Below are 17,877 nucleotides of genomic sequence, written 5' to 3' on the forward strand. Positions count from 1 at the left end.
AATAAGCAAGAGGGGAAGGTGACTTACAGGGGTATTTAATGCAAATGGTCAAAAAGGCTAAAATTCAAAATTACCAAATCAGCCAGCATGCCACAGGGGTAGGGGTATATTGTTTATTTGTTTGTTTTTTATTGGATAAGGGAAGGGTCTTCTGGCATATTGAAGGGGAGAAGTGTTATCATTGATTCATTCATATTCACCTTCCTACCCCACCCCACCCCATCTGTTTTCTGTTGTTTTGTGTGTGTGTTTTTATGATTGAAATAAAATGAATCTGAGGCTGGGTTTTCGAAAACATACTCCCAAAATAATTATACACAAAAACCTGCCCCATCTCTAAATCAGTTTTCTGGAAAATACTACCTAAAAGTTAAACCAAAATGCATGCCAAATCTGCCGCATTATATCCCTTGCCTGGCTTGTATAAATTACCCAATATAACTCCATCTTAGTAGTTTATCCAAATATCCTAATTTATTTTTAGCATCTTTGGTTGTATAATGAGTAGGGTAAAGTGGGGCATTAGGGACCACCAATTTTAGTAGGTTACATAATGACGCCTCCATTCTTTAAACAATTGAAAAAATTTGCGCAAATAGAACCACCACTAATTAATTTTGGTTTTAATGAAGTTGAATATCGGTTTTAAATAATGATCTTTCAAATGATCTTGTGCTGAAATGCGTGCGAAGCGTGCAAAAAGTTTGACTTTCATCACTTGTTGGGGCGCAGAACCGATGATAAGTGGGCATGTGCCCCTAACCCCCTCACTACGTCACTGCCACTCATACTCAAAGTAAAGGGAATAAAATAAGTATGTGTATTGGATTTATGACATAATATCTACAAAAATAATTGCACAATTGTTGTGTAAACTTAAGGTAAAGGAGGCGAATATTTTGCAGGATGCATTTTTTACAGGACAGAGTGCCCATCTCACTTTTGTTAGCGATTAGGCCAGCCTTGAACTCTACCTTTGAACCAGCCAGTCTGTTACCTGCCCAGCATTTAAGAAGGCTGATACCCATTTACACAATTGGGTGGAGAGGAGTAATCGAAATGAAGTGCCTTACTCAAGGGCACAACATGATGGCATCGCCAGGGCTCGAACCTGCAACCTTCCGAGTATATGAGTCGGAACCCATTCCACTCGGCTACCGTGCTCACTATAAAATAGCTTATAGCTCTTTGTAAGCTTACTCTTTATAATATTTTTGTTTTCTTTGCCATACAGAATACAACAGATCCAGTTGCTAGGGAGAGATTTACGGGGACCAGAACACGACAAACTGTGGAACCAACTTGAAGCTGAGATTCATCTACATAGACATAAAACTGTTATAAGAGCTTGCCGTGGACGGAGAGGTTCCAAGAGACAATATCCACATTTACCACCGGGTCATGTGAGTGTTATTAGTCTTTGTTCAGGGGAGGGATCACAGGGTTGATAATCATCTGTACTCTCATCAGCTCGTAATAGGCAGGACTCATAACATCGTGGATTGATACAGAATCGCGTACACATAGCTAGGCGCAGCACCTACAAGAACCGTGCGTTTTGCGTGAATGACGTGTGTTTTTGTGAATTTGCGCGTGCAGTAACAAAAACCGAATAATTCCCACCTATTAAGAGCTGATCAAAGTATACATAGAGATAGAAGTTCTAGAATAGATAGAGCTTGTCATGGAAGGAGGGGTTCCGAGTGGGAAATGGAGCTCACTTTATATTTGATATTGATTTTAGCTTGTATGGGTCTGACTCTGATGAATATGTTAGTAAATGCCAATTAAAATATAAATGTGCCCAAAGGGGTCCTCCCAGGGGGATAATGGTATAAGAATTTGAAAATGATCAAAATATGCAAAAGTACCTCAACATATTCCACCTGATAAAAGTAACAAAAAGTCAATCATTTCATTAATCTAAGATGTTTATTTGGGAGATGAGATATGTTAGAAACAAATCAAGGCCAATGACCTTTACGCATGGGGTCAAATTTTTCAACATTCACCGATCTGATTAAAATACATGTCAAATTCTTCCTGGAGATGCAAGTTTTCTGAATATATAGTTTCCGATATATACCATGCCCAGTTTTCTTGAAATTTGATTAAAATAGCGAATGCCCTTTGACCTCTGTATAAAACACCAAGTGTAAATTTTGTCATTATCATTTATATGTATCTTATTATTTCTTATTCAGCATGAAGCAGCATTAAACAACAGAGGTGTTGGAGATGTACGGAGCGTCTTATTAGTAAAAGAACCAGATGAAGGCCTGGGGATGTCAATTACGGTGAGTCTGTCCTTGTCTGTACCATCTTAAAGAAGAAGAGTCTTTAAAAAAGATACAGTTCATGGATGTATAGTAATTTGTTCTTACTTTCAATCTTCATATCTAACATTAGATCATAATCGAACCTACTCTGCACTGATTTTACATAAATAACTGATTTGAAGCATAATGATACCTACATCCTGGAAAATAATTTAATGAACACTTTATTTTGCATTTAGATCATTAAGCCACCTACAGGAAACAAATTTGTTTTTAGCTGCGGGTAGTTAGCTGCGGGTAGCAGCTCTATAAGTCACCATGTCTCTCCGTTAGTCCGTCCGTCCGTCTGTCCGTTAGTAACAAACGCTAAAAAATGCTGTTACGTCAACGTCGTTTGTCGCATGGCTATGGTACTTGGTGAGGGGGGAAGGCAGGTACCGCCCCATACTGGAAAAGAGTTTCATCCCAAATATGCTAATTAGGTCATTAAAGGGGCATTACACGATTTTCAACAATTTCTAAAAAATGCTGTTACGTCAACATCGTTTGTCGCATGGCTATGGTACTACTTGGTGAGGGAGAGGGCCTATAGGGAAATTTGGGAAAATGAGGGAAATTGAGGGAGAATGGGCAATTGTGGGGAAATTAGGGAAATTCAGGTGAATTAATTGATTTTGTGGGCAATTGGGGAATTGGGGAAAATTGAGGGGAATTAAGGGAAATTTGGGAAAATTGAGGAGAATTAAGGGAAATTGAGGGAAATTCAGGTGAATTAAGGGAAATTTGGGAAAATAGAGGAATTAAAGGAAATTTGGGAAAATGAGGGGAAATTGAGGAGAATTGGGAACATTGAGGAAGTTAAGGAAATTGAAGAGAATTAATGGAAATTGAGGGAAATTCAGGTGAATTAAGGAAATTGACAAGAATTAAGGAAATTTGGGAAAATAGAGGGCAGTTAAGGGAAATTTGGGAAAATGAGGGGAAATTGGGAACATTGAGGGAAGATAAGGGAAATTGAAGAGAATTAAGGGAAATTCTGGTGAATTAAGGGAAATTGACGTGAATTAATTAATTTTGTGGGCAAATTGACAGGAATTAAAGGAAATTTGGGAAAATTGAGGAGAATTAAGGGAAATTCAGGTGAATTAAGGGAAATTTGGGAAAATAGAGGGAATTTAAGGGAAATTTGGGAAAATGAGGGGAAATTGAGGGAGAATTGGGAACATTGAGGGAAGTTAAGGGAAATTGAAGAGAATTAAGGGAAATTCAGGTGAATTAAGGGAAATTGACAAGAATTAAGGGAAATTTGGGAAAATAGAGGGCAGTTAAGGGAAATTTGGGAAAATGAGGGAAATTGGGAACATTGAGGGAAGTTAAGGAAATTGAAGAGAATTAAGGAAATTCTGGTGAATTAAGGAAATTGACAAGAATTAAGGAAATTAGGGAATTTAACACTTGATGTCAAGGCACTTTTTTCCCGAAAATCGTGTGGACATCAAAAGTGTCCGAAATCGGTTCCGAACACTTTTGATGTCAAGACGCTTTTTTTCCGCAAATCGTTTGTACATCAAAAGTGTCCGACATCTGTTTCGAACACTTTTGATGTCAAGACGCTTTTTCCCGAAAATCGTTTGACATCAAAAGTGTCCGAATCGGTTTCTGAACACTTTTGATGTCAAGACGCTTTTTCCCGAAAATCGTTTGGACATCAAAAGTGTCCGAAATCGGTTTCGAACACTTTTGATGATAAGACGCTTTTTTCTGAAAATCGCTTTGGACATCAAAAGTGTCCGAATCGGTTTCGAACACTTTTGATGTCAAGACGCTTTTTCCCGAAAATCGTTTGGACATCAAAAGTGTCCGAAATCGGTTTCGAACACTTTTGATGTCAAGACGCTTTTTCCGAAAATCGTTTGGACATCAAAAGTGTCCAAAATCGGTTTCCGAACACTTTTGATGTCAAGATACTTTTTCCCCGAAAATCGTTTGGACATCAAAAGTGTCCAAAATCGGTTTCCGAACACTTTCGATGTCAAGACGCTTTTTCCCGAAAATTGTTTGACATCAAAAGTGTCCAAATCGGTTTCCAACACAATTTTTCAAATTTTGATTTTTTTTTTTTGGTGTGGATGGAAATACCCTTTCTGGCATTATTTTACGGTTAAGCTCACAGAGGGGTTACAGGTCAAAATAGGGGTCAAACTTAAACCTGCTTCAAAGACACCAACACTGCAAAATTGAATTCCTTGTCCCGCAGGGACCGCTACGGTTACCAACGGTCCTTGTTTTTTATTTAAGCCTATTAATACTAAATATTCAAGGTGTGCAGAAGTCCCTACAGGTTCAGATTGACACACTCTAGGCCTATATCACACCCATGAGAAAGGCCATGGGTTTATTAGTATGATATAATAGTAATTATTTGAAGTACTTTCAATTACTTGTATAAAATACAAGACAATAATTAAGGTTGTGGGTTTGAATCCGTCACAGCCAATATCTTTTGTTTGTAGCCTTGGGCAAGACATGTATGTTGCTTGTCCCGCTCCACCCAGGTGTAAAATGGGGAGCTGTTGGGAGGTAGTCATACTGACGCCATTATTGTTTGAAGCATCCTGGTGGCATCATAATGCCTACATTGGGATAATCCATTTAAGGCCAGAGTAATGGAAGACACATTCGTTCACGCCCGAATTTGAGATTTATTGATATTTATCAACACTAAGATGTATTCTTTCACTTGAAACTGATAAAATACAACTTGCTAATTATTTACTCGTATTTTTTGCTTGATTTGTTTCACTCTTTTCAACTCTAAAAGTCACATGGCTCAAGACAGCTTAGTAAATTGGCGGAAATAATGAGTCAGAAATGCGCTAATGCGAAATATTGTGATTACTGCTTATTCGATTAATTAGCATGACGCTGGCGCAACTCTGCTGCTGTATATCCAACGCAGTATAGGCGCATTCGGTTTGTTGTTCATGCCAGCAAATGTGGTGTAAACAAAACAAAAATTTGAAGTCAAAATGCCACTTAGATTTTTTAATTATTTTGAATTTTGGCGCACTGAAAGCAGACATTATAGATTTATTGGTGCAAATAGATGCATATTTAGACCATGCACCAGATACAGCTTTTACAAGTGGAAAGTCTTACCGTTTTAAAATATAAGGACGTTTTGTGCATAATTTTGACATTTTTTTACTAAAACGTCGATTTCTCAGAGTTCACTTTTGACAATATTGCACGATTTTTGTGACAAGATAACTTGAAAAATATGCAAGCAAAAGGTAAACTTTTGCACTATCGCTTTAGTGTACATCAAAGCCTAGGGAAGGTTTTCATTTTTTCAAAATATTTGTTTTAAACAAAAATATACACTATTATGTGCCATTTTTAGCTTAATAGAGTGACAAAATTGCTTTTTTTACATGTTTTTTTCAATATTTCAAAAAAAAGAGAAGAAATACAAAAAAATAAAAACCTTCCCTAAGTTCATGTCTCTTCTTTATGAAAAGCTAACTGAATTTTTTTTACTCCGAACGGATTTTTTTCTAAGTTGTCACAAAAAAATTGGGGTAAAAAAGTGATTTTTTGTGATTTTTTCAAAAACTCGAGATTTTTGAACAAATCTGACATCACCATGGGATTCCTTGACTCATTTCCTTTCCAAAAATGTATAGTTCTATATACTTTTGACATATAATTAAGAAATAATGATGTTCGAAAAAGTCCATGTTCTCTCCCATTACACTGCCCTTAAAGTCCACACTCCCCTGTGGAAGATTCTGGAAATATCTTCCAGAGGGGGAGAGTGAATTTCAAATGGAACAAGCACTTTAACCAACTCTATTTGACACTCATCCTTCCTCTGTGAAAGACTCAGGTTGAATCTTTCTCAGAGGGTGTATGAAATTCAAATGGTGCTGCCCAATGTGTTAATTCCATTTGAAATTCATACTCCCCTGTGGAAAATATTTCCAAAATCTTCCACAGGGATAGTGTGGATTTTAAATGGAGTAGCCCATTTATTTCAAATACCCACCAAGCCAATCAAAAATAAAAAGAGGATTGGTATTTACATAGCAAATATAAGTACACTACAAGATTCCTATTGGGGCCACCTGCACAGGTACACCATCGCCAAAGTACTTGGCTGGTATCTCTCCCAGATCTATTAAACATTTCCGTTATCAATTAAAAGAAATGTTAATCTCAAAATATACTTAATATATTATCTTTGAGCACCGTCCCTTGTCTTGTCTTTTGGTTAGTGATTCCTTTTTTATGTGATGTTTGATTGATTTTTTTGTATAAATGTTATTTGTAACTTTATAATTTCTAGGGGAGGCGATATATCTGGCCTTATTGGCCTTCTAGCCTCTTCCTCCATAATGTGTTGTTATCTGTAAATTTTTAATTTGATTGTTTTTGTGAATGTCAGTTTTTTATGGAAATAAATGAATATGAATGAATATGAATATATGAATATATATGAATATGAACTGTGCAGTACCTGGGGAATACCAGTGTAGTACCAGTGCAGTACTAGGTAAGTACTTTGTGTGCACCAGTCAGGTACCTTGACGACGATGTACCTGTGCAGGCAGTCACAATAAGAATCTTGTAGTGTTTATAATTTAGCTCAGTCAGTATTTCCATGGTTAATATTATAATATAAATAATTTACTCTCTTTGGTTGCAGGGAGGTAAGGAACATGGCGTACCAATCCTAATATCAGAAATCCATGATGGTCAACCTGCAGATAGATGCGGTGGTCTATATGTAGGAGATGCTATACTATCTGTGAATGGGGTTGATCTTAGAGAATCTAAACATGCAGAGGCTGTTGATATATTATCACAACAGGTAGGTGTATTGTAGGTAGTTAGTAGGGGTCTGTATTGGGTATAGGGGTCTATATGGGGTATAGGGGTCTATATGGGGTATTGGGATCTATATGGGGGAGATAGATGTGATGGTCTATGTGTTGGAGACACTATACTATGAGGTTGATCTTAGAGAATCTAAGCATGCAGAGGCTGTTGATATATTATCACAACAGGTAGGTGTATTGTAGGGAGACGTAGGGGTCTGTATTGGGTTTTAGGGGTATTGGGTTTCAGGTGTATTGTAGGGAGACGTAGGGGTCTGTATTGGGTTTTAGGGGTCTATACGGGGTTTGTAATCCGATATATATCAGCGTGCGTAAATCACAGTGATACAATAATAGTCAACATATTTAACTTGTTTGTTTTCTCAAGTTGGTAAAATATGTAGTCATCATCAAGTTAAACTTGTATTTCGTATTTGTTCCTACAGACGGGTTGCGTCAGTTTAAGGTTGTCTTTAATTTGTAGTGCCTGACTCGGACAGTAAAGACCAAGGTGAAGAGTATTTATTGGTGGCCATCTTGAAAACGTCGGCCATCTTGAAATAAATTATTTGGCCCCATGCACAGAATTATTTAGACTTTCAAACTCTTCAACTTTGCCGTATTTCATGCTTTCATCAAAAGTGCATGATTAATCAAATATATTTCACCATACAGGACTATAGTAGAAATCAGCTTAAGCTTGTCTGTTGTTGAATTTTTTTTGCCTTACAGGCAGGTGAAATAAATTTAGAAGTACAATTTGTAGCGCCTGACTCGGACAGTGAAGACGAAAATGAAGAGTATTACGATGAGAATGGCTACAGGTAAGTCAAAAAAAAGTTTTGAAAATGCGGTAAAATTGCTACCAAAAACAAAGTGTGTGCAGCCTAAAGGAAACAAACTTGTTTTTCTTATTTAGCCTAAGCATATTTGTGGTGTGATCAAGCAAGATCAGTCTGAAGTCAGACATATTCAATTTTCAGTTTCTAATAGGATTGTAAACAGCATTTACAAAGCTACATTTTGCAGAAAATCCCATTGAATTTTGTCAAACATTTCAAAAGATATGATCAGTTAAAGAGTTTCTAAAACAATAGGAAACAAAAGGAAATGCTTCCTATGTTTGGCTATATCTCAAAATTGATATTTCTGACTTCTGACTGATTTTGCTTGATCGCGTCACATTTATTCCTCCCAAGTAAAAATACAGTATCACCGATTAAATTATAATGCAGATAAATCTTTTTGGACTGTGAAAATATTTGTGATGTGGTATGTGAAAAGGAGGTATTTGTGGACAGGGGTCCATTTATGTCCACATCAATTGGTAAAGGGCCCCGGAAACGGGCAGTAAATCCTTTTGCTTTACCATGGTAACGAAACATCATAGGTAGTGCAAAGTATTTCTTTCCTGAATTATTATAACAAAACAAAAAATTTGAGACCTCGGATGTCAATATAAAAGCAAAACATGTTACTCATACCCTAGTAACCCAGCATAACACTCTCAAGCAGGTAATGCCTGACTATAAACTAATCCAATTTCACACATTCCTACACGACATTGACGGGGTCCATCACATCTGAAATATTGCTACATGTACACAAAAGAATGATGAAAGTTTACAACGCAGTAGATGTCTTTAAGAAAAATATATTGCCCTTAAGTCAGGGTCGGTGTGTCTGTCTATTTCTTTTTCTCTTTTTTTTTTGCCACATACGAATACCAAGAAATTCAAGTTTCACCACAGAATACCATGGTAAACTACCGATAATGGCTGAATGAATTATGACCATCACTTGGCTTGTTGGATTTGTCTATATACAGCCATAGATATTTTCCTACATAATTGTTCATAGCAAAATAAATGGTTACCAATTTTTGGCCCAAGAATTTTTTTGTTATGTTAAACGAAAAAATTTGGGCCAAAAAAAACAACTTTTTGGGTGATTTTGGGTATTTTGGCCCAAATTTGACCTCACAGAAGAATTTATCAAGTGTTTGCCAATTTTAAATATATATATACCAGGTACTTTAGACCAACAATTTTGCAGTTATGAAGCCCAAAAATTTCCATAATTCCAGGGTTAAGACCACCCTTAAGGTGGTATTGGAGGCATTATGGAAGTGCTCTAAGCATGTTTTAAACAGATTAATTGAGTAGAGCAAAGCACACTTATCAATATGCCTTTTGTTTGAAGCAAATCGGACATACGGTTTTCAAAATATATCAATTTATATTTTCTTTGTATCTTATTGTTTTTATCAATAATCAATCAAGTTAATGAGCTAAAATGACTGGAGAAGCTCATTAACATATCATTTTTGCCAATATTTTGCTAAAATTCAATGCATAAATGTTCGTAACATTTTTATTTAATAGAATATTGGTTTCAAACTTGGTCAAAGTGTTCCTAATGACTTCCAGATAATTTATGCATAATTAATGAGCAAGCCGCCTAATTTGCATAATTAATTAGCATTTATGCAAATTAGCTATTTAATTATGCAAATATGCAAATTAGAGGGCGGCTTCACTATATAATACATTAGAACATATTAGAAACACTTTGACCAAGTTTCAAGGCAAAAGTATGCAAAATAAAAGTACCCTGAACATTTATGCATTGATTTTTAGCAAAATATTGGCGCAAATTACATATTAATGAGCCTTTACAGTCATTTTAGCTCATTAACTACATTGATTATTGATAAAAACAATAAGATACAAAGAAAATATCAATTGAAATATTATGAAAACCGTATGTCCGATTTGTTTCAAACAAAAGGCATATTGGTCAGTGTACTTCGCCCTACTCTATTAACCTGTTTAAAACATGCTCAGATCATTTTCTAGTTTCCAGAAAATGCCTCCAATACCACCTTAACATTATTGTTCATTTATCCAATTACACAATGTAATTCACTGTTGGAAAAGCAGAAGTCTGAATTTGACCTGCACATCTTGCTGACTATTAAAACAAGTTGCCAACGCCGGGTATTGAACTTCACGTGTCTGAGAGGAGTATTATAACCACTCTCCCTTTTTAACGCTTTGCTTGGTTCATTTTATTTGACACGATAGGCGTATTCGTGAAAGAAAACTGAGGGCCAAAATGAGGAGACAGCAAACGTTATCGGCACTCTATGAGATCATCATGGTATCTGAATATACTTTAGGCTAAATAAAAAAGTTTGTTTCCTGTAGGCGGTCTGAGATGCAAAATGCTGGTTTTTTTTTTTTTCTTTTGCTTTTTCTTTTTTAATTTTAGAGTTGGGGTTTATTGTAATATATGCCATATTTAATGTCAAATCAGTGCTGAGTGAAAATTAGAAGTTGTATGAAAATTATATGAATTTTCATAAAATAAGATTTATTAATTTTGTTATCACTTATAAAATGAAAATGTAGAAGAAAAGTTTTGTTTGAAATTTTTTATAATTTTTTGCTTGAAAATATCATTTGAGCAATTGAAAATTTTGACCTTTCATTTTTTTTGGTGTTTTGGGAAAAAAATCCATATCTTCAATACTAAAGGTCAAAATTTTAAATTGATCATCGGCTTTTCATCCCACCTACATACGCTTTAAGTACATATTATCAGATTTATAAAGTTTACTTTAAAAGTACTGTTAAATATCAATTTTTAACCATTTGCCATAAAATGTGTACATTGCGAATTTCAAAAAATCAAAATTATTTGATATCAGAAGGACATTCTTCGTATTCAGAATGCAATTCGATGTGTCTGATGTGCTCTTATGTCCCACAATAAATACTATCCAAAGGTTCATACCCCACCCCTTAAAGTAACATCACTTTCTTAAAAAATGAAATGTGCGCAGCCTACAGGAAACAAGTTTATATATTTTTAGCCTAATAAAGAATTTTGTGATTCAGTGTTGGAATGATTTCATTTGGTCTGCTTGCGGTGAATGATTCACAGGTGGTTGATTAGGATGAAATTGGTTACTTGATTGGTTGCTTGATTAATTAATTGATTGATAAATTGATTATGTAATTGTTTGATTAATTGATTGATCAATTGATTGCATTTTATTTATGTTGTTTGATGGGGTAGGATCTGGTATTCATATTTATTTTCATTGGTCTGTTTGCGAATGACTGATTGACAAATTAATTGATTGTTTGATGTTGTTTAATTGTTGGTTTAGTCCGGGAAAATGTTAATAGATTTTGTAAGTGAATTTTATAGCCTTTTTGAGTTAATTTGTTGATTGATCAATTTCTTAATCGATAGCTAATCAATACTGACAATATGCTTGTTTACACTTAATCATACATGCACCTTCTATCAGTGCATGTTACTCATAATTTTTTCTATCCAGGGAATGTCTTTTGGAATTTGGAGGAGAGCAATAAATTGCTCTTCTGGAGCCTTCAAGGAGAGCTGTTTAGAGCATTTATAATATAATGTAAGGAGAGAATGGTCAACTAAGGAGAGCTAAAAATCATACTCCTATATCAGATTTAAGGAGAGCAGTAGAGAGTGGTCGCTCTCTACTGCTCTCCTCAAAAAGGCAGTCCCTACTATTGGTTACAGTTTAACATAAAGAAGTAGGACTGATCAACTACACTCAGTACAATAAGGTAGCAGGTTCATAAATCATGAAATATTGCCACATTGGGGGTTGATTTTGAAAATCATGGTGACCATAATAACTGCAAGGATGTTTTCTTTAATTTGTGATTTCGGCATTATTTACCATCACTAATTAGTGACAGCCAAAGTTGGTTTGTGCACATGACAATAACTATTTTCAAGATGTTAAATCATGGTGCGTACCGTCAACAATGGGCTTACTGATAGAAAGTGAAAACTCTTGACATGCATTTGTACCAACCCTTGGGGTTGCAACTTCTGAATTTGTACCTTCCGTTGGTTTAAGTTTCATAACTTGGTTATTTCTGCATCATTTGCCATCACTCATCGCAAAATTAAAGAAAACATCCTAACCAGGGTCTTAGCTAAGCACCTGTCTGTCCGTCATTTTAGACGGCCAGTTTGCTCCTGGGACGGGCAAAATTAATGCCTTTGACAGATGCTATATCATAAATTGTATGTTTTGAGAAGCTAATTGACCTTTTTAGTAGACACAATTTGTAGAACAAGGCCATATATCAGCACATATTTGAACTCTTTGAACCTCCAATGGGCTATACATGTAGATGTCTGGTAAATGTTTTAAAGGTCAAATTAGGACAGGCAATTTTATTCAAATGACGGGCAACCCACAATTTCTAGCTAAGACTCTGATCCTAACAGTCATTATTATAATCATGATTGTGATAGAAATCAAACTTCACTTTTGCCATAAGATCATGTTTTATACCTTATTTATTGTGCTGACTGTAGATGAATATGATGTCATATGGATCATAGGGGTGGGTGATAAGCAAGATGGGTATGATGTCATGGATCAGAGGGGTGTCAAATTAGAGGGATATGATGTCGTATGGATCAAAAGGGTGGTGGTAAACATGATGAGTATGATGCCATATGTATCAGATGGGTGGGGTCTTAAGAGGGGTATAAAGGCAGTAAACAAGATGGGTATGATGTCATATGTATGATGACTGGGGTGTTAATTTATAGGTTACTTGTTGCAGCTTCATAATGATATAGGTATTAGAAATGGAATGCATGTTGGGGTTCAGGGCGGGTGGGGTGGGGGTTAAATTGGCACTTTATTGGTGTTGTCACGGTAGCACATTATTTCATTCTGTATTGATGATCAATCGCTAAACTGAGAGGACCTTTGACCTACTTCTGGTTACATGGCCCAAGAGAGGATGATCTATTTAGTGCCTTCCTCTGAGAAAAGGAATTACAAAACATGGCGGACAATGTCGGTACTTTTACAAGGCAAAAAGTAACTTTTCTAGGCATTGTTAACATAGGACATTCAGCAAAGAAGGTTTCCTATTACTAAAACCTAACTTTTAAGATGGTTTGAATCTTTGAAGGTGTAAAACCAAACAATTGGCACTGTTTTTCACTGCACTCTAAAATTTCAATCATCACAAGAAATCATAAGCAAACTGACTTTGAGGGTGCTGTAGTAAAACTCATTAGCTATGCAAATTCAAAGTGTGCATGCCCAGACTGACATGGGGTCAAAAAGGTCAAAGGTCCTGCCCTTTGGGATTTCGTTGATATGCCTCCTTAATTTGCACATCACAAAAAGAAAGTCTGCACTTCATTGAGCGATCATAATTTTGAGCACAATATGTATATAAAAAAGATATAAGATATACATGTACAAGCCATGTGAAGTAGCTGCATTAGCTGACTAAGCTGACTTAGCTGCATTAGTGATTGAGATATAAATGATTGATTGAAATTGGGTGCAATTTGTAAAGTTACAATTGAAAGAGATTATCAGTTTTACTTGCTTTTGATTAATTGTGCTACAAAATGATCACCACTGAAACAAGTGGGGGACATAGGGATATTCCAGTTGAAATACATACACCCACTGTGGAAAACATTAATTACCTTAATCTCCTACACAGGGGATGTAGGTTTCAAGTAGAGTCACCCATTTGGGTAATCCCATTTAAAATTCACGCTCCCTATGTGCTTCCCTGCTATGTGGAAGATAAAGGTCATGTATTCCATAAGGGGTGTAGATTTCAATTGGAATGGCCCTTTTTTGTGACTCGTTTATTTCACACTGTCCTATCATAATGCATGCCTATGCAATTGAGAAGTCAGTGGTGTAACATCATAGTGACATGATGGGTATGCACCCCACCCCCATTGATTTGAAAATTTAGACTTTGGGCTGTTGTCGAGTACAATTTACATTGTCGACAATCGTCAAATTGCAAGATCCGACGTCGTCAAGTTGTCAACAAAGTAATACATCAATAAAATATTAAGTTCAGAGACCATATACTGTGTTGTTTTATTTACACTAAAATATTACCTAGGCATCATCATAATATTGGGATTGTAATGGTTGGGATTGTAATGGAAATATAATCTGCACCACATACAAATGAAATAGAAGACTGATGCAGTTATTTTATGGTAACAGGCGATGTTAAGCATATTATCTTAAGCGTATCTCTAATATTTTCAGTGACTATTTTTTTTGTTAACAATTGTTCCATGCTTGTCGAAAGTCAAATCAATTGCTTTGTCAACAATGTCAACAACAGCACTACCCCCAATACACTCTCGCTACGCCACTGTGAGGAGTTCATATCGTTATGAATTCGGCAGAGTGACGAATCGTGAATTTTGAGCAAATTGAGTTTTTACATGCTTATGATTATGTTTCAGGTTATCTTTTATTTCCACCAAATATTAAAGGCAGATCTTACTCACCGACGTAGTTATTGAAATTTTGATTTGGACAAATCGCGCCTAAGTGCGAAAAATGAATTCGGCAGAGAGACGAATCGTATACTTAGCTGTACAAATCATGTTGATCTATAGTATTGTATAGCGGGAAACCCCGATTTTCTATATTACATGTCCTATACTAATATATTTGATACCAACGTATAGCTGTAGGTATCTTCTATCCAGTGATACCAAAATAAGTACAAACATACCCCACATGATATTGCTGTGGCTTAATCATGTGAGTGCGCGCCCGTGAAATTGGAAAATCCCGGAAATTCATATGCAAAATATAGGCCAATATTGTTATTTTTGCTTTAAAATCCTTGAGTTTTTGCTAAATATTACAGGGATGACTATTTATAACTTATATAGCAAGTTAAGTCTACATAGCCTTAGGACAACCAGTAATTTCTACACAAAAGCCCCAAATCAAGAATGTGTGCTATGGTTTACACGTAGTTGAATGCGTATTCGACCTCTCTGTGTGCAGTGGTAGAGACATTTTGGATTCAGCATAAAGCCGAATAGCTGTTAAAATGCGTTTTGAGGGATATATCGATCATTTCAGAACACGCAAGTATTGCCAATAATTCGTGTACATTCACTTCTATAATATACATTTCAAATGAGTGCTCATGAATGTTTTAAATTTTGAGGAGGACCAATGGAATGGTACCAATATTTTCAAACGCCGCTTACTCAGAACAGCAATTTTATGTATTCGCACTCTGCCGTGTTCATAACGATATGTACAAAACAATACATGTAGACCATCGCTGACTTATGTTGTTTTTTATTGATACTTTATTAATACAAAAGGCAATTTGCTTTTTATGAAAATGGTCCATATTGTGAAATCTCACATCCCATGAATATAAATCTTAGCATGACTGCCTCTGATATGAAATTCAATTTTGGAAAAGATGATTGATGTGATAATTCAATAGCTTTCAATGCAGCTCAGTTTAATCAGTAATTGCCAAGTCACACCATGTAAAATGATACCCTAAAGTATACATATATTAGGCCTGCTACAAACTTGCAATTTCGTTATTTGCGGCACAAATTGAGTTTTTTGGGTCAAAATGCATTTTTTAAATATATATTAGGGGGTGTCTAGTATCCCTGGACCTACATTTAGAGACAAGTTGGCATTTTGTGGTTGATTTAAAAAACAGCACAAAAATAACAATTTGATCAAAAATGGCAAAATTGTAACTTTGCATTTTAAAAAAAATCAAGTGTGTTTTTTGACTTCAAATCACATCTCTTTAGCAAGCCTGACATACATGTAAAACTTCAGGTGTCAGGTATTACGGGACAGCCCATTATAGGCCAAAGGGTCATTAGTCCAAAAAGGGTTAAAAGGTAGGGTTTAGAGCATTTTAGGTTGTGGATAAGGTTAGGGTTAGTGTTAGGGATATGTGTTAGTGTTATGGATAGGGGTTAGGGATAGGGTTAAGCTAAGGATAGAGTTCGATTAGATTCAGGGGTATGTTTAGGGTTAGGATTAGGGCTTAGGTATAGGTTAAGGTTAAGGTGATGTTATGGGTTAGGGTAAGGATTAGGGTTTATACCTTTTTGGACTAATGCCCCTTTGGACTATCAATAACCAGTATTACTGCTTCTGAGTTAAATTACATTTTGGAAAATGGTAACTTGATTTAATATGTGATACAGTTTGTCGCAGCTCAGCTTAATCATTATAATTTCAAGTCACGCCATGTAAAATCCTGCAGTATACGTTTTAATTTATGAGTTTCAAGATAGGTGAAAAGTTACCATGGCAACTTTAAAGGTGTGTAACCAGATTGACATCCTTACAGTCAGCCTACTCCGAAGTACAAAGTACTGACGCGGACGCACACATTGTGCCGACTTTGAAGGCATGCATATATGCAGCAGGGACGCATCATTGCGCACTGTTTATGCGCTGTGTACCCGCGAGTTGTCACTTTGTACTTCAGAGTGGACAAACTGTAGGGGATTGGTATTTTGTTCGGAAGGGGTGGGGGGGGGGTGTCCCAAATATACTGTGGTGGGTCATAAATTTTTGGAAAGAAAAATATGGGTCTCATAAAATTTTTGATGACCAAAATGTAGGGAGTCACAAAATTACCACAGATAGTGTGTTTATTTTATTCCAAAAGACTGATTTCAATACAATTTTAATCTGTTTAAGGGGTGAGGTGTATCGGTGGTGGGGGTCATAAAATTTTTGTTGCCGAAAAAGGGGGGGTTGCAATTTTATTGACTGTGACTTTCTGTAAATTTGGGACCACCCTTCCGAAGAAAATGCCAGCCCCCTTATCAAGTTTGATTCTGGCCTAGATTATCGGTCTCTCCAAAATTTCATTTCATTTCATTTCATTTCATTTCATTTCATTTCATTTCATTTCATTTCATTTCATTTCTTTTCTTTTCTTTTCTTTTCTTTTCTTTTCATTTCATTTCATTTCATTTCATTTCATTTCATTTCATTTCTTTTCTTTTCTTTTCTTTTCTTTTCTTTTCTTTTCTTTTCTTTTCTTTTCTTTTCTTTTCTTTTCTTTCTTTTCTTTTCTTTTCTTTTCTTTTCTTTCTTTTCTTTTCTTTTCTTTTCTTTTCTTTTCTTTCTTTTCTTTCTTTTCTTTTCTTTCTTTCTTTCTTTCTTTTCTTTTCTTTCTTTTCTTTTCTTTTCTTTTCTTTTCTTTCTTTTCTTTCTTTCTTTCTTTTCTTTCTTTCTTTCTTTTTTCTTTTCTTTTCTTTTCTTTCTTTTCTTTCTTTTCTTTCCTTTCCTTTCCTTTCCTTTCCTTTCCTTTCCTTTCCTTTCCTTTCCTTTCCTTTCCTTTTCTTTTCTTTTCTTTTCTTTTCTTTTCTTTTCTTTTCTTTTCTTTTCTTTTCTTTTCTTTTCTTTTCTTTCTTTTCTTTTCTTTTCTTTCTTTCCTTTCCTTTCCTTTCCTTTCCTTTCCTTTCCTTTCCTTTCCTTTCCTTTTCCTTTTCCTTTTCCTTTTCCTCTTTCCTTTCCTTTCCTTTCCTTTCCTTTCCTTTCTTTAATCCCAACTGCTGGAGTAATTTGACTTGGAATAAGAATGCTTTGTTGATTTTGTGTAGTAGAATACACCATGTATCGCCCCATCCACCTATACAAATTCTGTGTACCAGTCTTGTTTGAGCTCCATGATGGTTTACCCGGTTAAATGGGATAAATTATTGAAAATTTGAGCTGTGTAATTCTGCACTTTAATCAGGCAAAGTCAAGCTCTGCTAGCTTATAACATCATATATTTTTCAACTCAGCTGTAAACTATACCTGCTAATCAGAGAAGATATGTTACTCTTCCCAGAATCCTTTGCAA

At 35.5% G+C, this 17,877-nt stretch overlaps 1 protein-coding gene across 1 annotated transcript in view; it reads left to right on the top strand.

Moving 5' to 3' along the window:
* Positions 1–17,877, top strand: part of LOC140140926 (Golgi-associated PDZ and coiled-coil motif-containing protein-like) — a 48,804-nt gene that overhangs the window by 25,514 nt on the left and 5,413 nt on the right. Inside the window, exons 4-7 of the mRNA XM_072162686.1 lie at positions 1,235–1,403; positions 2,205–2,297; positions 6,988–7,152; positions 7,892–7,983. Of these exons, the coding sequence (XP_072018787.1) occupies positions 1,235–1,403; positions 2,205–2,297; positions 6,988–7,152; positions 7,892–7,983 (519 nt within the window). The remainder of the gene's footprint in view (positions 1–1,234; positions 1,404–2,204; positions 2,298–6,987; positions 7,153–7,891; positions 7,984–17,877) is intronic.

The sequence above is a fragment of the Amphiura filiformis genome, chromosome 19, assembly GCF_039555335.1.
Source record: "Amphiura filiformis chromosome 19, Afil_fr2py, whole genome shotgun sequence".
NCBI lineage: Eukaryota > Metazoa > Echinodermata > Ophiuroidea > Amphilepidida > Amphiuridae > Amphiura > Amphiura filiformis.